The sequence below is a fragment of the Phasianus colchicus genome, chromosome 15 (genome assembly GCF_987193195.1).
Source record: "Phasianus colchicus chromosome 15, bPhaCol1.hap1.1, whole genome shotgun sequence".
NCBI lineage: Eukaryota > Metazoa > Chordata > Aves > Galliformes > Phasianidae > Phasianus > Phasianus colchicus.
The window spans coordinates 7,597,790-7,621,409 of NC_143450.1; the positions used below are offsets into that span (position 1 = coordinate 7,597,790).

General features: G+C 36.6%; 1 protein-coding gene across 3 annotated transcripts in view; it reads right to left on the minus strand.

The window, feature by feature from the left end:
* Nucleotides 1-23,620, minus strand: part of GABRG2 (gamma-aminobutyric acid type A receptor subunit gamma2) — a 68,439-nt gene that overhangs the window by 41,212 nt on the left and 3,607 nt on the right. For 2 of the 3 annotated variants that reach the window (XM_090150651.1, XM_090150650.1), the window contains exons 2-3: nt 2,251-2,468; nt 676-824 (exon numbers count right to left, since the gene is read on the minus strand). In XM_090150651.1, coding sequence (XP_090006777.1) covers nt 676-824; nt 2,251-2,360 — 259 coding nt within the window. In that variant the 5' untranslated portion in view covers nt 2,361-2,468. The remainder of the gene's footprint in view (nt 1-675; nt 825-2,250; nt 2,469-23,620) is intronic. The other variant, XM_031597901.2, reaches the window with a different exon arrangement.

The following is a 23,620-nucleotide window of genomic DNA, read 5'->3' on the forward strand; positions in this document are numbered from 1 at the left end:
TGTCAGTGGAGGGTCAGGTTGGATATTAGGAAAATGTTGGTCACCAGAAGATGGTTGGGCTCCCCAGGACAGTGGTCATGGCACCAAGTCGCTGGAGTTGAAGGAGCATGTGGATAATACACTCAGGGTTTGGATTTGGGGTGATACTGTGTGGAGTCAGGAGTTGGACTTAATCCTTGAGGGTCCCTTCCAGCTCAGGATATTCTTTCGTTCCATGGTTCTAAATGGCATCAGTCAATTCAGACCTGTTACTGTCAGAGTCTCTAAGAGTCCATCACTCTGTACAAGAATCAGCATGCATTCTCCTTACTTGGGCCTTCCTTTCCTATATATATATATATATATTTATTCTCTAACAACCTTTCTTAGGTACACAAAGAAGAAAAAACTCTTTTTAATTCCCCAAAATCCTGTGCAGGTGCATGATGACATGTGGCCTGATTCAGCAAATCATAGCAGTCTTATTAGCTGTCTCAGGAGAGATTTAGGAATCTTAAAAATGTATGCAGATTTCCAAAATCGTGGCTTCTTTTTGTGCCAGATATTTTATTATCTCTTGTTTTGTTCTCATAATTACTTTAGACAGATTCTGCTTCATGCACAGTATAATATTGTATGAAAATGCTTTCCCTTCACCACTTAATCAATGTTGGGCTTAAAAGAAAACCAACATACCTCCTATATCAGGTCTTAACTTGTTGTCATATCCTTCCAGCAAGCCGTTTAAAATAAGAGTGACATCACTCTCATGAACTTTGGGAGTCAAAACCCAAGTCTTATTTGAAGTGTAATCTTCATAATCATCGTCTCCCTTTTGGGTGGAACTGTTAAAGACATAAAAATGAAGAAATGGAAAACCTTCAAAAGTACGAATTTGCAGGTAAACTCTCTGGAGAAAATATACACTTCAGATTTCAATAGTATTGTACAAAACATTGAAAAGTAGCCTGCTTTATAAAAGGAGACTCACAGGAAAGATCACACATTATTGCTGAGGTTATAGTTCACTTTAGCAAAATCTTTTAATACGTTGAGCTCATACTCTATATTTGGAGAAGCATCAGTGCTTACCACCTTTTGCATGTCTGTTTTTCCTCTCACTGACTCAGGTGGGACCTATTATAAAACAAATCTAATTGTCATTTAGCTTATGCAACTCTCCACCAAAATATCACTTAGTATGTACACAGTGTTGTTGAATTACTTTCCTTTGAGAGAACAATTTGATGCAACACATTACTGACAAGAACAATAATTAGATTCATTCAGTCACACCGCTTCTCTCCACTCTGATGAACTTGAGCTTATTGTGCATTTGGAAAGTTCAGCATAAATTTTTTCCAGTGTTTTTCACTTTTGCTAACCAGAATACACACACACAGAATAGTCCATCCATCATTTTTTTTCAGCTTCTGAGCAGTATGGCAGCAGATGTAGTAAATTCAACCTGCCTTGCAGTAAAAAAGAAGTTCGGCACCAGAAGCATGTAGACTAGCCTTAATGGTTGTTGTGCTATCTTGAAGCCTGTGCTGTCAGTTATAGAGGAGAAGATAGAACCTAACTTAGAATGTGACATCACCAGCTATGTCAGTGCTTATTAGAATTGAATGGTGCTAGACAGTTGTAAGATTGTTTCTGGTAGAATATACCAGCACCTTCCTTCCCTGACCTTCTTCTACAACAAAGCTTGAACTCTGCTGGATATTGAAACTCTTAATGACATTACAAATGTCTTAAGCAAGTGGGTGGAGTTTGGATATGAATGAGTCAAAAATTAATGTTCCTATTTGGTACTGAGTCTGTACAGTCTCTCCTTAATAGCACAAAAGTGGGAAAGTGCAGGGAAGCAGATTTCAAGCTGCCCAGAGAGGTTGTGGATGCCCTGTCCCTGGAGGTGTTCAAGGCCGGATTGGATGGGGCCCTGGGCAGCCTGGTCTAGAATTAAATGAGGAGGTTGGTGGTCCTGCATGTGGCAGAGGGGTTGGAGATTTATGATCTCCTTGGAGATTCATGATCCATTCCAACCCTGGCCATTCTGTGATTCTGTGATTTGTAGGGGGTCAAGAGCACATGCTTGGCAATTGTGAATGAAAGCAGACACAACTGATAGTGTTCATGGGAGTGACAGTGAAGGAATAATTTAGTCCCAGAGTCTAAAAGCTATGTTCTTCTAATGTAGATCTTCGCTCAAGCTTTGGCCTTGCATGTTCCTCTCTACAGTGCTCTCTGATGCCTCCAGCTTAGACCTACCCAGCATGAGTAGCCTGAGGGTTTCCCCTGTCTTGAGCCTTTGGAGCTGTAAGCCAGTGGCACAAATACAACTTCAGTAGGAAAGAGGCTTTCAGTTCTTCGTCCTCCATCAGCACAGCCTAATGAGAAGGAGCCACAGCACTGCCTGGCCTCATCACATAAGACTGCTTTTTCCCAGGAGGTGCTGAAGGTACAGGCAACTTGGAAGCAGCATGAAACTGTGCACAGGACAAAAGCAAGCAGGAACACACAGCACAAATGAGAGAGTCAGGCTTGCATTGCATTGAACTGTGCTTGCTAGTGAAGCTACATCAACCTATGCCTTCATTGCCTGTACTAAATACCACTACTGTAGCCTCCAGGCACCATCTAACCCATCCTGCATCAGCATTACATCTCCTGGAGCTTCAGCATTCCATATCAAACAATAGCAATCCAGCCATCCTCCCTTTGGCAATACAGTCCACAACCTGTCTGTAGTATTTTACTGGCAATCAGAGGCTGAATTCTAAACAGCAATATGCTACATAGTAATCTGCTGGTAATGAAAAACAGGCCAAGATAATTAAATTGGTGAGGGAAATTTGTTTATTCAGCTGTCTAGGGTTCAAAGATCTAATTGCAATTCAAAAGAACATAATTGAGGCAGGGTTCTCCCTCCTGAAGGAAATCCCTCTAAATAGATTCATTCCAAACAGAAGGCACTAGATTGTATGTTTTTAGTCTTCAGAGTAAATGAAAAAAATGATTTGATGTATAAAAACCCATATTCCTATTGTATTGTCAGTGAAATAACCCTTCTCCAAGAAGAAATCATTTTCTAAATGGAAAAGAGAAAGCAAATCAAATACATCGTTTCACAAAGACAGCGAGGCCCTGAATACGAAGGTGCTGCAAAAATGTCCAAAGTCAGGCAGATAGGACTGAGTGTGTTATATTGGACATTGTGAAATCAGAGGATGACAAACCACGTGCTTGTCTGGGACATCTCTCAAATCTAGAACAACCTCATTGAAGAGCAGCCTGCAGGCACTCCTTTCCCTTGTTAATGATTTGTAGGAAAGTAATAATTATTGTTTGCTTATCTGGCATTCCAAACCATTTTGGCACTCTGAAACTCAAAATGCAACAGATGTTTTGTGAGATTAGTGTGGAAGAGAGGGAAGGAAATACAGCCAATGCAACTAAGGATAAAGCCACCAAATTCCATCTTTTATCTGAATTCCAAGTGGATCATAAGTCAACATGGATATCCAATTGCCTAAATGTCTGTCTTTGTAAAATTGCATACCAGCCAGAACAATCAGGGGCGCATCTATATCCAGATGAGCAGAGTTTTTGCAGTGCAAGTGCCATTAATACTAATGAAAGTTATAATGACAAAGCCCTTTTCATCTCCTTAAGACTTTCAGATCAGTCATTCTGATTATATGGCCTAAATTCTGCAAGAGCTTTTAATATTCAGAACAAATTAGGTAAAGTCCAGATTATACTTAAATACACACGGAAATCTGTTTTTATTTTTGACTGCTAGAAGTTTTCCTGTCTAGCAAAGACACATGTATTTCCCTATTTGCAGATAACAGTAAGTTTTTTGAAAGTTAATGTTTTGGACATCGCAATAAAATCTCACTCATTGAGATATTCCTACTTCTCACATTAATGTTGTAGTAAGATGTGTTTGAGACCAATGTAGGTATGCACAGGTTCGCTATTTGAAAAACAGACAGTTTAAGGAGTTGAAATGTGAAACTGAGACTTCATATCATAGAGTAATTAGAATTGGAAGGTGCTTTTGGAGGTGATCTGGTCCAATCCCTGCTCATCTTGCTACTTGAGACTGCAGAAGTTTGCTACACTTGTAATTACTTAGGTATATAACTACTATTCAGCCTGAAGTTCAGGGAAGCTCTTTGGATGTGTCAGATTACTTGAAACACCTCATCATGAAGCAGATAGAGGGCAGAAATGATCAGATGTTTATAAACATTTTTAAATTTAGCTTAGAAAGTGCATTCCTTTGGACAACAGGATGCTTTGTAGAGAGAGGACAGCACAAGACTGAGTTTCTTTTTTCATTATTTTGTGATAAAATGTGTGAGACCTGTAAATTGGTAAACCACTCTACATTTGTATATGAAACTCACTGTGTAAGTGAAGTTTTTACCATAGCAGGGTCGAAAAAGTTTCAACTCATGTTTCTTAGCTTCCTCAGCTTCCTCAGCTTCTCACTATAATGATCCTAATTCTGCATTAAACTGTTACTTGATTTATAACATTTACATAGCTCTTTTGTGAGGCTCTCATTGATGAGGTGTAACTTCAGGCAAAACTGAGATTATATAACCTAAAATTTTAGATTATCAAGATCTTTGCTAGTGCTCATCACCCATATGTTTTTTTGCAATATCATCTGGGCAAAATTTTGTCATTGTTCTTCATGGGGTGACTGTCATCTCTTTAGGCAGAGCTATCTCCTGCAGGTAGAAATGGGTTTTCCTATCAAGGGATGAAGAACTAATAAAGAGATGCTCTATTTGATTGTCACAGACACTTTTACAGACACCATAGCATCAAAAGCATCATTTCTACACTGGAAGTATGTTGAAATAGTGGAAGATTAGTTCAGTCACTTTGAGATGATGCTTCTGCTTTGAAATCACCGATGCTTTGGGAAAGTCATTTTTTCCATCTCTTTTCTTAACCTCATCCAGAATGCAAAGCTAAGCCTGCTTGTCAAAGACTTCATTAATGTCCTATCTTCTTAGCAGTACAAAGCCACAGTTGTCCACATAACAGTTTCAGAATCTAGTCCTCCACTTAATAGACTCAATATGATGGCTTTTTCATTTTTGCTTTTATTTTCCTGAAGTAAAATTGAGAGCTACGTAAAAATAATATTTTTTTATTTGGCAAGTAATAATATTAATGGTATTTAGCTGTCGTAAATTTGTATGCTTTGGAGCCCTCTGGACTAAATTCTTAAGTTCAAAAATTCAAATAAAGAGCGGATTATCTTTTTCAGAGCCACCATAATTATTTAATTACTATCTTAAAGTCAGTGTTAAAACTTTTTACAATCTCTGATGTTCTGTGCCTTTATATCAAAGACACCCTTATGTGGCTTCCAGAAGCACCATATGTAGCATTTCTTGGTACGACACCTCCATTTGTCAGTAAGGATGCACTACGCATCATTTAAAATCACAGTCAACAGCAACAATTTTTCAGTCTAAACTGAGAGACAGATTGGACACATCTTTTTTCATTAGTTAGCAATCGCTCACAAAGGATATTCCTCTGAAATAAGGTAGATATTTCCTGATCTACAGGATGATGATTTTCACAACTTGGCACTGCAGAATTTGAATGGTGATATAGGGAATAAAAGGGACACGATGCTTTAATCTGAACCAAAACCTACCATGATAGCTCAGTATTTCAGCACTCAGATATGAAGTCTCATGTTTAACTGGTTAAAATCTCTATTTGCCATTCTGTGATTCTGTGGAATTTCACTGACTTCAATGAAGATATTCTGAGTTTTACCTGATGTACCTCTATATTTAACTTTTCTAAACATAGAAAATGAATTTAAACCATTTGCAAGTGTTCTGGTAAGAAACTTCAAGCAGGTGTCTGTTATCCCTGCTGGAATCCACTATAGCAAACAGCTATTGCATTGCTGTTTGCAAGCAGAATCACAATGGTCACAAAGCACCTGAAGAAAAAGTCCTGCAGCAGTACTGAATAGCCAACAACTAATTAGTTTAACTACAATTAAAATTTATCCATCAAAAAAAAATTGTATCTTTTATACCAAATATCTATAGAAGCTACAGATCTTACAACAAAGGTTTAATAAACCACTCACGCACACAGTAAATCTCCACTTATAGCACCAATGTTTTCTACCTCTCAGTGAAGGACTGAAACAAAGCTTGCTGGTTTACTTCACAGCATTGTTTAACTTAATGAATAGTCAAGCTAAATCCTTCGCTGTGCATAAAAATGCACCGCAATCTGTATGTTATACATTATTCATGATGATAAAATGGTCACTGGGAGGGAAGGATATATTCTGTGTTTCCCTGCAGATACAAAGATGTGAGTGTTCAGCAAACAGCATATTTGCAGGAGATTATAGTGCCTGTGGAAATATAACTGTATCTACCCTCTTTTCTGTTGTCTGCTGATTGTATTTTAAGTAAAACTGTTTCATTTAAAGTAGAAAATGTTTTCACAAAGCAATATACCAGATTTTCTCTCCCTGTTTACATCTCTGCTCTATCCATTTGCATTGTTTAAATCCTAAACCAGGACCAGACCTCACATAGAATCATACAGGTTAAAAAAGATCCTTAAAGTCAACCAGTCCAAGTGCCCACCTGACACTGTCCACCACTGAACCATGCCCCTAAAGCACTACATCCACACACCATTGCCTTATTTTCTATTTCTTTTCACCTGACAAAAGAGATTGAAATGTCCTCACTACAGGGTACATGTTTTCTGTTTTATTATAGAGTACACTACAATACCCAACCATTTTCCTCAGAATTGTAGTTCATTTAACACTCTTCTCAAGTAACTTGTCAATTCCAACATCTGAGACAGAAACTAAGGATGATGCTTTGCCTAGAGAGGAAGATGGGAAATACAGTCAGTTATCTGAAGTTGCATAAAAGTAAATGGAAAATATTTTGAGAGATTTGGACTGAGAGATCAGTGAGAAAGTGTATTGATGTCTTGCTCCCCTCTCCTAGAGCACTGGTACTGATAAGACCATGATCCTGGTGTCCAGATGGATCTTTGAGAAGAGCCACACAACACCTGAAATTCTAAGATTCAATATTTCTAGAAAAGCCTTGTTTTAGAGATGGCCTTTAGGGTGTGTTAGCTGTTTTAGGCCATTTAGTTGTGTCATGAAGGTGCCCAGAGAAATTCACAAGGAGAAAGAAAATGTTTTTTATTGTTACTTAATGGTTTGGGTAGTTGGATTTTAGGTAGGTCACCTGTGGAAGATTATTTCCTGGACTACTGTTACAGCTGTCATTCCATGAAATATTCTAATCATTTAAATTACTGAATAACTGATCGTGAACTGATCAGACTAATGACTTGGGTAGCTAATGTAATGTCGCTGGTAGCCGTGGCAAATGACACAGGTCTGTGAGCTCCCATTCACACTTGGGAGCCCTGTTTAAACAAAAAAACAAAGTTGAGTTTTTCCATCATTCTGAAGTCACAGAACAGCTGAAGCGTAGCAGAAAAACATGATAAAAGTAATACAGTAAGATGTGCACTCATCTTAGCTACTACACCTTACCAAATCATAAGTTTTAGCCCTTAGTATTTGTATTTAAATAATCTATTTTCCGTATTTTCAGATTAAGCACAAATTGGCTATAGCAAGTGTTAATAAAGAACAGATGAACTCAGGAGTTTAGTTATGCAGATAAGCATCCATAACTTAAAATGATTGTTTTAATTTTTTTTCTAACTGTAATTTTGTATGAATATATTTTCTTACAATTTGTTTACAGGCTATATGATGATGTCTCTTTTTACTGTGGTTATGGCAACACACTGAAGTAGCAAGTGAAGGAGAGCATTAGATAGAAATGAACAGAAAATGAAAAACAGGTTCAGGTATTCTGCTGCATGAAGTTTGAGTTTAGCTTCTGCTTTATCTGAAATTGCCTAGGCATACCTAATTGTTAAAGGAGTAAACTTGGAATTACGAAAGTCTCAGAAGGTATATTTTTTGTTTACCTCAATCTCTCCCCTCTCTTTTATTGCCCCCCCTTTTCTCTTAAAACAGTGCTACACAACTCTGTGTGTGAAATCCGAGGCACTTGGGGCACGATGGTTGTGGTTCAGTTGCTTAATTTGATTTGAAGAAATGGAATAAAGATTCTTGTTCTGTAATACTTGATGAGATGCTTATATTTATGGCTTGTCAGAATACTTGTGCAATTTTTCTGTATTTTGCCAGCATGGTAATTTCACCCAGAAGGAAGTCACTTCTGGAATCAGTCATTCATGGTGTAGTCATCTCTACATCATGATCTATCAGTGTTTAGAAACAAACATGTGAGATGCCAGAAATTTCAGCAGTTTTTCATATTAAGTAACCCTCCTGAACTTTTTTTTGTGATTGGGAGTTATTTTATTTTTGTCTACAGATGTAAGCTTTAAAATTCATCTTGAACTGAATATAAATCTTCATTAGACCAAAATATATAACACAGAATGTTTACATTGTCATCTCACATGTTAAAGAACACAGCAAAACAGTATAGTGTGATGTTCCCCATATTGGGCTGAGAGTCAGAAACATTGTTTGCTTATCCCAATTAAGGAACTACTGTCATCCTACTTGTTTTCCTAAGCCAGGTCATTTAAGAAATACTGAGCTAATAATATTACACTATAGGATATCTTCTGCATTGTACCTGACAGTACTGTGATAAGTATTATCAGAAGGGCAAAGCTATAAGCAATTATATTGACATCTGAGAAAATAAAGAATCTTGCCTTGCTCCATTGGTTTTGGAGTGGATTATTTAGCTAAAGTCAGGAAATAAAAACCTAAGCATAGCCTCCCAACTTCGAGAAAATCTTTTTGCTTGACAGGACAGTTGCTTTTGTTATGGAACAGGAAAAGAGGTCTTTCTGTGAAAAAGAAACTTATTTTGTGCTTCCTTTCTTTGTACATTGTCTTCATAAGGTAGCACTAAAAAGTTTGACATGGAGATTATCACTATATCAATGCTATGTAATACCAAACTATCAATACTGCAATTTGAACATCCAGAATCAGATCTTGAATAGCCCTACACAGGGCATGGGAATGATAATAATAAAAAATTATAGACTTCTCTTCAAGGCTGAATTAGGATGTTTCTTTTATAGCTTAAGTGAAAGAAAGTGAGAAGGAATTTCTTTTACTTGAAGAAAGCATTTATTGCTGGGCTGAAGCATCTTTGTAACCAAGGATATTAGAAGTAATGCTCGTCAGTAGGAACCCTCTGGTCTATATCAAAGTTGAATTATCAACTTTTAGGCTAGCCACGGCTTTCTTTGAGTTTGGAGAGCAATGGTATTGGAGGATATGGATTTTGGAATGTCAATAATCTCACCAGCAATACTTAGACACAGATACATGGAAACGAAATGAGTTTTCTAGCAATCCACACTGTCAACCTTTTTTCTACCTTTTAACATGCTGATTAGCAATCAAGTTTAAGATATGAATTAGAATACAGACATCTCATCCTAATTGCTAGAACAGGCATCCACACTCTGACAAGTCCTGTCCTCAGATTTGTTCGTTCCAAAGTAAATAGGCTTTCCCAGCACAGTTCCTGCTGAAGTAAACTTCAGATGTTCTGCAGCTCCCACTCTTGCAAACTAATTCAATTAGGTCATTGACTTATCTTATTCAGGTATGTCAATGTGGTACTGTTGAAGGCAAATTTGTTTCTGTCACCTGGAGAAACCTTTGGACTGTATCTCCTGTGTGAGTAGACTTCATCTAATCTTGGGACCTAATTGCTTAGTAGCAAATCTATTTTATCTATTTTCGTACTCTAAATGTGCTTTTCACTGAAAGATGTTGGTAAGGAAAAGTTACATCAACTCTGTATGCAAGTGTGTATTTTTACAAAATAAATAGGCACATAAACGTGGTTTGTTATTTGTGTTTGGTAAATCCTAGGCATGATGGAAGACTAGGCATCTCATGATGGAAGAAAAAACAATCACTAGCTACGCCTTACTGGAAATTAGATTTCATTGCACTTAATAGCCATATGATAGCCCTTATCTTTAGTCAAATGCATTAGGTAATCCCAAAATATTTAGGGAGCCAGGCAATAATAAACAATACAGGTATATTTGTTTCTTCTGAGTATATTTTCAATTTTTGTTTCTTTTGATCAGGGAAGTGTCATAACTGTCATTTTTATCAGAAAATGTGTCTTGAAGTAAGGGCTGGATGAACAGAAAACAGCTGCTTGATACATAGATCTTTAATTAACTCATTCACAAAATGAGTGTAAGCAAATAGTGAAAATGAAATTATTACTTTCTTAAACAATCCTGTTGATTTCACTTCATTTTTTAATTCACGGTAACCAGTAGTAACTGTTGTGTTCCCACTTAAACCAACTTACACCATGCAAGACACTGTTTGCACTCATACCCATAAAACAGACTGTGCATGGGTGGATATGGAGTGTAGTCCTAATCACAGGGTAAATGTGTGATACGTGAATCTAAGTGTTGAGCTACTGTCTCTGTGTCAGCTGACTAGGAAATCTGTCAACAAGTGTGCCTGAATTTTCCCAGCGGAATGCATTTATTTTGATAAAATGGACTACGTTGGTTTTGTTATGAAACTCCAGTGGACTTTCCTTGGTGGTTGGTACTATTGACATGGTTCAAGTCAGAATCTCCTTAATTTTGTTTGTTGTACAAACATCCTGGCTTCGGTATAAGAATTTTTAGCTCCTCTGCTGTTATATACACTTAGAGTGAATGCAGTGGTAATATCATGACCTTTAGGCCTCTGGAGCAGCTCCTTATTTTATGTCTCTTCTTTTCTATTGGAGAAAGAACATCCATAAACAAATCTTTATCACATAAAGAGTGAGGAGTAAAATTCTATAATATGGTTAGAACTATATTTCAATCTCTTATTCATACATAAGAATAAACTTTCTTATTCAGAGGAAGTGGCCACATTTCTTCCCTGCCAGGAAGTGCAAAAGGAAAACTTCATTCGATTTCCAGTGCTTCATGAGAAGAGCAATGGAGCTCATTCCATAGCATATGATACCCATGCTACGTTGCAGTGGAGAACTGATACATTCTCTATTTATTTTTCACATAAATTGTTCAATGACATCTTAAAAAAAACCAACCAAACAAAAAAAAACCTTCTAAAAATGCGATTTCTTAAACCTTTTCAATTTTAAGTCACTTTTCAAAAGAAAATAATGTACACAAACATTCACAGATCATGCTTCAATATGTCAGAAAATAGAGTGATCATTATTACACCTTTCAGATTTGCAACAGTGAGAGATGTAAACTAATCATCTGTTGGTGATTTTGAGCAAACAACAGAATCACAAACAACAAAAAAAAAAGGTGAATACTCATGCTGAAGTCTGTGGCTATTATGGATAGGGAACAGTTTGCACAGAATTGTCAAAGGAGACAGGTTTCATCAAGCAGGACCTGACGTGTACATGTATGTACAGAATTCGATTCCATCTTTGCACAGTAAGAAGTTATTATGAACCCAGGTTTCATTTCTACATTTCCATTGCTGCTTTTGTGATTTCATGATGAAAGATTTGCTCTGTTAACCTTACTCTTCTGTCCCTGACAAGGCTGTTGTCTGTATAAGTTTTGGCTGAAAGAAGTAGAGCTCTAAAGATAAACTCTCAAGTATCAGTGAAGATTTACTGCATGCTTATGTTGCTTGCAGAGATTTTTTGATGCGTCAAAACTAGATTCCTGTAGGAGGAAACAAGTTGGAAGCCCCACTTGGTTATGCACACAATGCTAGTCCCCAGCAAAGACACAAAGAATCCATCAGTGCTTTGGCTTTCAGACAAATTCAAAACTAAGCACAAAGAAAGACATTTAGTTCAGGGAATTAGAACAGGTGTTTCCCTGCTTAAAAACACAGCAGTTCTGAAGGCAAACCTGGACACTTTTCACACCCTGACATGGAAGAAACAAAGAATGAATCTAAGTTTGTCTCAGGCATTCTTACTTCCATCAAAGATCCTTTGAATCTGTGGTGTGAAGGAATGTATTCTCCAGTGCTAGCAGTGTATCCAAACTCCATGGGAATCACAATTCTATTGTGTTCTTGTATGTGGACAAAGAAGCACACCTTACAGAACAAGCCAAGAATTTGTAACACATATCACAGTAAATTAATCCAAGCATCATCATCAGTCCAGATGTAATTGTGTAGAGAAATAATATTTTTTGAAGAAAAAGTTTCAATAATAATAATAAAGTTATTATATATATATATATGCTACATATAATTTCTATGCTTTTTCCTGATGTTAGTTTCAGCTTTTCCCTCCTCAATTAGGTCCTGAGGTTGGTGGTGTCAGAATGCTGGCAGTACAGTGTTACAGTGAGATCTAGCATCCTTGTCTGGAAGGAATGCAATGGTCATGTTGGTAGTTTCTTGTTTCTCATCCAAATTATCTACTTGGGATCATTTTTTTTTATGTTTGTTAACATGCTTTTACATCTTTTTCTTTACCATCTGCAGCTCCACATTACATCCAGGCTTACCACGTAAGGTATCTACTTCATAGTATCACATGAGGGATTAATTCGTGATTCTTTTTACCTCTAAAGCACATTTGCCTAGCTCTAGGTCTACAATTCTTAAACAGGCCATCAGTGGCATGTTTATAGCTATGGGCTCTCCATTCCCAGCCTGTGCCCTATCCCTTATCACTTCATGCCTATACTCCTCTATGCTGTATCCCATGTCTTCAGTTCTCAAGGCCTCAGCCATAGTACTACACTTTCTCTGCACCACATCACTTTGTAAATTCTTCATTCTTCATAGAGTCACTACTCGTAACTGTTGTCTATGAAACCATGGTTATACCATACAAAGGTAAACAAAAGTCATACAAGTTAGCCATAGAGATCTGGTCAATTAGAGAAATTGCTGTGGCAGCTAAACCAGTCAAAACAAAGCTGTAAGCAGGTCAAGAAAAAGTCCAGACCCAGCAGGCTTGTAATGAGCAGTGCCAGTGTACAGAAAAAGATGTAAAAAGAAAATAAAAATGCTTTGTATATCTATTGCATAGAAAGATAACCATTTGTATTAAGCTTTTTATACAAGAAACGTCAATTTTTTTCTGAATAAAAAATCTAGTTTTAATGATGATAACTAATAAGATATCTCAGCAACTTCTATCAGTCTCCAATAAATAAAATGTTAGGCATGTAATATGCAAATTTTATCTACCTCTCAAATTTCTGACATTTGAGTAGGCTGGGCATAATGATCATTGTAAAGCCTATCTTCCCATCCCTTATGTTTAAATGTGACTATTAAATCAAGTCAAAACACCAGGAAAATAGGAGCCATTTCTATTTCACACACACTCATACACAAACATGTATCTCTCAGACTTCTTCCTCTAGAAATATTTTGGTAGATCTTATTTCACTCTCATCGGTTAAGTAGGATTTTATTTTATAAATTTTCATTGCACTGGTTATGAGCAGGGAAATCTTTCTTTGTAAAAGAAATAAAGTTTTTTAAAGATAAAGCTGCTAGGAGCATATTTTAGAGGTAAAAGATTCTCAGACATAGAGGAACATGAATACTTGGTAACTCAAAAAGAGGGCAAGAATCAGAACAGTCACAGTGTACAAGCAGTAGCTAAGAAAGTTGTCTCATTGAGTTTGAGTAATGTGTGGAACTGGCTATAAGGGTCAGAAATAGCAGCAGATGTAACCATGACAATATTCCAAAAACAGAGAAAACAGTATTGGGTACAAAGATTATAGGGTACAACTATTACTGATTTATTTCTGAAATTCTTTCATGGGAAGAAACAATAATATTAAGATCTCTGATGAGACTCAGGTAAATAGATTTTCAAACCTTATTTATCATTAGAACAGTAAGAAGTGCAAAACGTATCAAAGAGAATTATACAAAGTAAAGAAAGACATACAGAAGTGAAAGTGATTCTTTCACTTTAAAAGATTATATAAGAGGATATTTTATTTTTTGGTCTTCACTGCAGCTCGGTACTGCAGCTAAAACAAAAGATCCACTAAAGATACTGCAGAGCATTTTTCAAATGTAAACTAAAATTGCATATGTTCAAGACCACAGTGTCTAGATCCCCAGCAAGTTCCTTGGCTCTTTCTCAGAGCTCTGTGTAACCTCCACTATGACCATGACAGCCATAAGTTTTAAAGCTGAACAGATGCAAAACCAAGCAGTGATGGGCAGCTGCAAAAATCTAACATTACCAGCTCATCTGGAACTAGTTCATTTCCAGCTGCTGGGTCTCTGTTTAGAAAATGTAGGCACCAGATACGTGCGGTGCCATTGGTGGAGGGTATACTATTTGTGAGCACAGAAGGAAGATCCATGTTAATACCTGGGTAGCAGCAAAGCCATCATGGCATAGAAAAATAAGGTAACAGGCAAAATGTGTTGTTTCATAACCCATTTTCTGTGGGTGCAGAGAAGGTTCTACAATAAAAAAATGTAGAACACTTGATAACTCTGTGATGCTTCGGAGCTCATGTTGGTACTTTGCAAACGGCATGATCAAGATCTCTTAAAAACAAGAAGTATTTTCATGGTTTGAGCAGATGCCAGAAGGGACAATTAAGTGACAATGGAGACTGGAAAACCTGAAAAGAGGGCAAAGCCTTAAAATTAACAGAACATGAGCAGAAGCCTGAAGTAGGATGAAGATGTTTTACTAATCACAGCATGTCTTCCACATGGCTAAATTCATATTCAGTTTTCCTTGCTCCAACATCTTTTTATGAACAGACTTATGCAGACTAACTGGCAGAGGACTGATGAGAAGAAACTCCCCTGAGAGCCAGCAGAGCAAGCCTTTTACATGCAGTTTGTTCCCCTGAATCCCTAGGTAATTTGGCAAATATGCCTCAAGATATTTTATTAAATGAAGAACAGGTGCTGTTACAAACCTTACCATTTTCCAGGAGACATTCTCAGTAAAATGATTTACAAGGAAGGACAGAAGTGGAATAACTGAACTGGCAATGTTGCCATTTTTGCATATCTCCATCAGATTTTTTGTGATTCTGCTCTTCACACTGCTAATTGCTTAGCATCATGATTCTTGTGCAGAAAGCCATACTGGTAAACTTGTCACTGGTAGACATGACAACTCTGTTAAAGTAATAAATTCTTCACACGCTTCACGTTCTTCACAAATTTGGAATTTTTGCAGGTAAACTGAAATGAGAAGTCCTATTTAAAATACATACTATTTATTCATTATTAAGCTTCCATTTTTTTCATTAAAGCCTTTTGTTACTATTTTATTGAAGAGCTGAAACCTCTGTGTGTGCACGTAACAACTGCAGATAACACGTTTCTCATTCTCTAATCTGAATGCATATGGCAATGAATTTAATCACCTCTGCTGCTAATCTATTATAACGAGAATAAAATAAATATCGCTTTGTGTACTATCACTGAAGAATTGATTTTACAGATACAGTACTTTTCCTCTTCCTTTTTTTTTCCCTTCCTTAACAGCTGTTGTAGCGAAAGCTGCAAATTGCTTTCTGTTCTAAGTCTCTCTGGAAGTCTTCAAACACTCAGAAAATTCTCAGAGTTACCGTGTGAGCTATAATTCTTAGTTTCTTTCCAAAGATTAATTTTACTACAAAACTTAAGTAGGTCACTCCAAAAGTAATGCCTCCTATTTATTTCCATCAAAACTGCAACAGATGTGAAGAGTGCAATAGCACTATTTGAAAGAGCAAATTCTCAGCTACAAAACACTGTTTTTCAACATAGTTACCACCATTAGCTGTGCATTTATGCTAGTGATGAATAAGAACCTGCATACTGAGCATGTAAAAATCTGTACCAGCAGAGGTGACCTGCTGTCACTGTTGCCACAGCTAGAATGCACCACCCACCATCTCACTGCACTCACATCCACTTTTTGGCCTCCATAAACATTAAGCAAGCATTGATGAATGGAGGAATTCACTTCCACACTTTTGCTTCATACACACTTCTGTGTCAGATGCCATTTTGTCAGACTGCCCCTCTGCAGCCATCTGTCGCACAGTAACAACATATGATGGATATTGGTGGGAAGGTTCAACATCTACTGCCATCCCACCAACATCTGCTTCTGATATATTGGGCCAAAATAATAAAATAGGAGGCATTAATTCCACAACAGGCCTTGTAAAATACACTTTTTGAAATTTATAAAATAAAATTGTTCTTATTCCTCTTAAAATCAAATCCACATAGGGTTTGTTTTCGTATAGACATTCTCCAGATAAATGAATGGTAAATTTTGAAACTCAAAAAATAATCTTTATGGAGGTGCCTACCCAGAGTTAAGGGTCAAAAGTTGTTGGATATCAATAGCAAATATGAACTTGGAACTGCTTCATTCTAATACTGAGAAGCTACCACTCTCTAGAGACAGTGGTGGCAGCTATAAGATGAAAGGAAGACTGTCCTCATGTGTGGAAAATTCAGGTACCTTAGCTTTGTAACCTTTTTGACACCAAGCAGGTAGGGTTGAAGAACTGTATCACCATGACCAGTGGAAGAGGAGAATGCTTTCATTTTACTCTTCATTGCCTCTTAAATATTGTGTTCATAGCCTGATTAGTTACGCTGGACTTGGAAGTTAAGAATTTGGTCCTAAAGATTTGTGGCAATTTAATCTCATGTGTTGCATTAGAGATTTAGTGAGGTTTTAAGTCATTTTAAGCACATGCTTTAAGTCTTTAATGCAGCTTAGTAAGGTTTTTGAGCTTTTCCCATAGAAACCAGGGAGAGAAAATGAATATATATATGTGTCTGTGTATAAAATTAATGTAATGCTGATTGTCCTTGCCCCAAGGAGTTTACAAATATCAATATATATTTATTCACTGTAAAGCAGTCTTTGACTACAGTTAACTATTTTGGTCCAACAAAAGAGCAGTAATGTTTGTGATTGTCCTTTAAGGTCCTCAGAGTTTTTAACAATGGCAATCTTCCCCTCTTCCAAATCCCTATCTGCCAGTAAAACAGTGATTCCTTTACTACCTTACAAAACAGTAGTGTAATGTACAAACAGATTAGGGTTCACAGGCTTCATTGGCCATAGGATCAAATTGCATCATATCAGTTATTTATACAGAAGCAGAAATGAGTGTTTTCATTCTAAGTTCAGCTACTAAGATAGTTCTTGGCAATGGAAATATTATTATACTTATCACGTGCCTTCTTTCTTCCAAATCCTCTTACCACATCACTATACCTCCAACTAAAGTTGCATGCTGTAGTAATGGATTTGCTTTGCTTCTCATTTTTCTGCACAACTGAGATCTACTATCAGCCCAACAACCTAACATATCAACCTTCTCATCTGCGTTCTCATTCCATGGTGGCAAAAAAATGCATAAAGCCCAACTTCATACAAATGGTTGCCCTGCATTCATCATTTTGGTCTCTTAATTTGATCATAATAACCCATCCTCCTGAATCCCTGCACTGGTTTCCTATCTGAAGTAACGCCAGGCTTCTTGCCACTCTGTTTGAAACACTGTCTAATTCCTATTCATAATTCATTTCCATATCTCCTTGGTTCTACCTCCTATTCGTAAGAACTGTGCAGCCTTTCTCACAGATAAAGCCCTTGCTCTCAGAAGTCTCCCTAAGAGCTATCAATGATTCATCTGCAGAAAGTCAGGCTGACTGTAATTTGAATTATATCAATTATTTGATTATATTCTTCATTCACTGGCATCTGCCTGCTTGTTTGCCTTAAGTGTGATATCTGTTTGGGCAATGGTTTCTCAAGTGTTTGAAAATATTGCCTGTACCACAAATAAGTATGAGCCAGTAATCTGCATATAGAACTATATTATTGATTTATTTGTGTTTTTTGCTCAGTTGAGTACATTTCTGTACACAGGCACAGTTTGAGTGCCTAAATTTAGGTATAATGACTCTTTGACGTATTAAAGTAGAAATAAGAGATTTAGTTTGGGATATCAAAAGGAGAAAGATGCATGAACTTTATGAATTTAATGAACCTTAATCAGCTGTGCTCCCTTGCCTATTTGATGTACACCTAATTGAAGACTTTTAAGTGTTAATCTACAGTGAGAAGGCTTTTGTGCCTTCATCAGTTTTTGGAGTACAAAAGCAGAGTATGTCCTTTACCATCTTTTTAAAGATTGTACAAGATGCGAGCAAGAAGTGACTGATTTCTTTAGCAGACCATTATGAATATAATTCAGACTGGTTTGATGACTTCCTTGGTCTTAGCCAACAATATGCATGGATTGGTGAGTTACAGAAAGAAGTGCAGGAAGTGCAGCAGCACTTGCTAGCATATTTAATAGTAATAAGGCTTTCTAACTTTACCTCATTAATGTTAGTTGTTCTTAATTTTTCCTTTTATCATTCTTTTTATTTCTATCTCTTTTCCTGCTTTCTCTTGAAAAACAATCTGAAGGACATTTTTTTACAGGATAAATTAAGTGAAAGTGCAGTTCAGTACATAATCCTCAATCTGTTGCAGCAGGCAGATTTCTGTTTATATCTGAAGATATTTCACTACAGATTAACAAAAGCTTCATATAACCAGAACATGCTATTTGTGTTACACAATACAGCATTGAATCACTACTGAAGGAAAGCATTTTCTGATTTCACCCAGTGTTTTCCAGGGAATTCTGTCAGACAGTTATTTTTGGGTATGCGTGAGAATCTTTTTGAGATGCACTTATCAGTCTATAGTGCCATAACTATTTTTCTGTAAGACATAAAGAGCTCAAAAAGCTTAATATAAGGGGCTCAGAGAACAGCTGGCCTTTCATCTCAAGAGTTCACACCAACGTCCAAGGTGGCATTCAGTAAGAAAATATAACTTCATATGTGATTACCTGCATCATTTGGAATAATGCAGGCATAAAAAGTAAATATCTACTCCTCGTTCCATTCTTTCCAATGCTTATTGCTATCCTTCATTTCTTTCAAATGTTTTTCTTTCCATGAACTGATATTTTATTTATGGTAATAATCTGTATACATTGGCTTAGGTTTTGTAAAAGTGCTATTTCTTTTCTGTTTTGCTGTCTGTGAACAGATGAAAGTTCTATCTTGTAAGAGCAATATTTAGTTTGATATACAATGGCCAGATTTCACAGTTAGGCCTACGCATTGTGTTGTACATTACTGATTATGTGCGAAAATGTCCTTCAACTAAATCTGAAAAAAATAAACTGATTCTATAGTGAAGAAAATATGACTTACACATAAATGATTTTCTTACTTAATTGTTTGCTTAATTGAGATTCTTGTACAAATTGAACTGAACTTCTATCAGCTGCTGACACTTTGCAGACATGAGGATAAAATAATGATTACTCTGGGTCAGATCAGCTATATATCAGGTCATGTATTTTGCATCTGATATGCCAGTAGCAGAAGATAAGAGTGAAAACTGTGGCAAAAACATAGCAATTCTTCCCTAGTAAAATCTCTCTGCTTTCAGAAACGTGCAGCTAGAGATTTCCTGTAATGAAATCTTGCCACTGACTTTAATACTCCTTGGTGTATTTTTCTTGGTTTTGATTCTATATAAAACTTTAGACTTTGCAGCTTCTGATTAGAAAGAAAAACATTTTGTTAAGTTTTCACACAGCAGTGATAATTTCTTAAGGTGCTCTGTGCCTTTTATGTAAGAGAACACAAGCACTGCTTCTCATGAACTTTCTTGATGTTGCTTAGAACATCATATAAAAAAGCATTATGTAGCTCAAGCAGTCATTTATATGGGAAGGCGTTTGCAAGATTTCTCCTCTGCTTATGCAGTCACAGAATTACTTCTCCTCAATGATGGCTTTCAGCAGCATTAAAGCCTCCTTGTCCTGATAGTAGTTGCATTAAAAATATTATCCATTCAGATAAATAAGAGGATATCATTGTGTGCCAGAATATTCAGTCTGACAAGATTCACATATTAATTTCCTGTCCCAACTATACAAACAACCCAGAATCACACTAAATGTAATCCTCACTGTTATCTCTATAGCTGTCTTCAACCTGCTGCCTTACCCCTCTTTCACTTTGTCTCAGTAAGTTGGCAGATGCTGGATCTTGTGAAAATATGTAACCACTATCCCCCTCTTTTTAAATTCTTTTTTGAATGAATAAAATGAAAAATATGTTTTATATATAAATTTCTCACTTGAAACAGTTGCACAGTACATTATAAATGAATTTCTAACCACTTCATATGGCAAGTTGAAAAGTAAACATTTTTTCCTTCTTTCCAAAGGAAAGATCACTGATGTTTTCTTTGTCTCCAGGATTAGACCAAAACTAAATTTCTTCTGAATGGGAAGAGTCAAACAGGCATGTTACGCCTGGACATAACAGAATGAAAATGCAGCCCAACTTAAAGAGCAAAGCCCCTATCAGAGCTCTTCTGTGTTCAGAAGCTCACTTAAATAAAAAGTCTGTAAAGATGATACACTTTTACAGGTGTACACACCAGGAGCATTTAGACTCTCATGGTTTGCTTTTTGTTAGCACCATGGTGATTTGGGCTGTAATCCACTATTGGAAGAAAACCTTAAATGAACACTAAGTTTTAGATCATCAGAATTCAGTCATTATATTGAACCTCAAGTCTAAAATCAATACATGTAGAATGGACACTTTAAGCTGTTCCTTTATTATATCACTTTTACCCTTCAGCTGAAATATCTCTTTATCTTGTTTTTTCATGCAATGGATGTTATCACTAGAGGTAATTATATTCCCTCACTTAATTAGTGCTCAATAAGTTTTAGTCTCATTCTATGAAATAAGTTCTTGCTTACTTCATAATAGCTATAGTTACCTGACTGTGACAATGCATTTATTTTACCTGCAGTTTGGGCTTCTGTTCTGGTGCTTTCTTCAGGAATGTAGCCTTTTAATTTGTCATATAATAGATGTAAATTGTCCTGAGTAAACAGACTCACCATTGCACCCAGAAGCATACTTTAAGGAAAGTTACTTGGACATCTATTTCTATCATCAGTTATCATCTTTTCTAAAAAGAGATAAATAAACAGGCATCTTTCTCTTTTACTGCCTCAGAGTCTCCCTAATTCTTATACAGAACTTCCATTCACCGAAAGCAATCCCTGCTCTTTAATGGAGAAATTCCTTTATGACCAGAGGGTCAAGACAAGACCTGTGTGCCACTTAAGATCAATTTATGTTATAGTTTGTGGGCAGAAGTGCAGGGTTAAGTTTAAGCTGATCTTCTATTGGGAATAAATTTCACCCTGGAAGAAAAAAAAGCCTGTTTTTAGCTATTGTAAATCAGTTAGCAGGAATGTAGGTTGAGATCTTTTTGCGAAGAGTAAAAGCATTGTAAGTGTAAGAAACACTTCCTGAAGACTCTCTTAAGCTACAAGTTAACTTCGAGTTATTCCCAGCTCTGAACTCTGGATATATAACTACCAATAACATTTCACATCACATAGGTCCTGGCTTTTCTCTCAGCAGCAGACTGACTTCATTTGGTCAAGCATTACTGAGAGGATTAAACTAGGTCCATTATATGAGGCTGCTGAGATGTTCAGAATTAGATGTAGAATAGAATGCTGAATTCTTAGTAAACATCACTGGGAAGATGCAAAATCAAACCTTACTTATGATGCAATAAATCTACGATGCATCAAAACAAACAAAACTTTCAATTCTAACATCCCTGAGTCAATCTTTTTGTGCATGTGTGCATATATTGCAAGCCTAAATCCATACTAAGGGAGCCCTTAGCTAGCACTGTATTCTCCACTGCCATCAGTAGTTTATAAAGAAGCAGTTTATACTGCACTGGTGATGCAGAGAACCACAGTGCACTTCAGTCATTTTGTTGTGCTTTCAAATAACAATCAAATGAAAACTGTATTATAAAATTGGTATCTAGGAATGTGTAAAACTTTTATAGCTGAAAGTAACATGAGGAAGGCTACCAAGTACTGAGATGAGATAACTTTAAATCAACTAGTGCGTCTCTCTGGTGCAGGACAGAGCTGGAATAGTCTCAGCAGAAATATGAGATGAAAATTTGAAGAAATCAACCTTCCATAAGCATGTGTGTCTTCTGTTTCTCACCTATATCTAATGTTTTACCTACTCCTTACTCATAATTTACAACTCAGTTCTTTGTTGGAGCAAGAAGCAATCATTACTTGAGTACAAAAGTGTTTAAGCATAGTGGGACTGACACTTGCAGTGAGTTTTCTTTGACCAAATATATGCTTCCTTTCCTTTAATGCATTTGCTCCTGATGGTCTCTCTTTTAATTTTTTGTGCAATGTTACAGTTTCTGAACCAGCCAACTGAGCAAGAAACAAGAAAGCAAGACCACAGTCCAAATCAACAACATATTTTTTTCCAGATCAGTTTAGACTTCAGACACAAAGCTGTGATTTGAATGGCCATTGAGAAAATGTGTAATACGAATTGTATGGGAGTAGATTCATTCCTAAGGCTATATTTTCTGTAGTTTGTTGTTATTTTTATAAGGAAGTTTTGCTTCTCAGATTTTCAAAGGCTTTCTAACATTACTTTGCATATTCATCTCAGTAATTTGGAATAAATTAATTTTAGCATGCCAGCTATGGCTAAGTGGTACAGTCACTAAAACAGAAGTTAGTTACAGGGTTTAATCCACACTTCCAAGTGCAAGTAGGGAAATTATGTCCACAATTTTTTACGCTCCCATCAAGATATCAATAATGAGCAAGGGAGAATCTTGTTTAATTTTTCAAATCTAGTTTAGATCATTGCTTTTTGTAGACTTTCTATTAGAATCATAGATGTTCCAAGTTCCTTCTCTGAAACAGTTTGAATCCTGGCATTATAGCTGATGATTGATAGCAGTCAGAAATGCAGTATGGCTGTAAAAACTCAAAGGCAGTTTTGCCCTCCTTGCTGCCCCCAGGTAGAGTTCAGGTCCTCTGCCCAGACAGTCTCACCTCTGCTCAAATAAACACCGTGTTATATAGGCCGGTCAGCACTAGATCTTCACTTTCACAGTAGCATGGACAAGTCACTTTTAATGGCACCTAGATTCACATTTTCTGTCCTGATGCCTCTTTAGAAAGGACCACTCCTTGTTAGTTGAGAAACTCGTTCTTGCTGAACAACATCATATTCCAGTAACTCTCCTGATGACTTCTGCGGGACCTCTGGCTTAATACAAGTGCTATACAACGTGTGAAAGCATTGAAAGCTTGTGTATGAATGACTACATCTACCAGATTAATACCGAACTGATGTTAGCAATCTTTACAGTAATTCTAAAGGACTATTCAGCTCAGGGATATTCATGCCCCTTTTAATCATTGTTATTGTATCACTTATCACACAGCACAAGAAGCTAGCTGACACTGCTAGTGCTTTGCAAGAACAATTTTATTTATATCCATGCTAATAAATAAATATATACATATTCACATACACACCAAAATATTTTGGTGTTAAAATGATTTTCTTACTTGTGTTTTTTTCTGACCAATCTTGACAGTTTTCAATTTTAGGTATCTAGTTGCA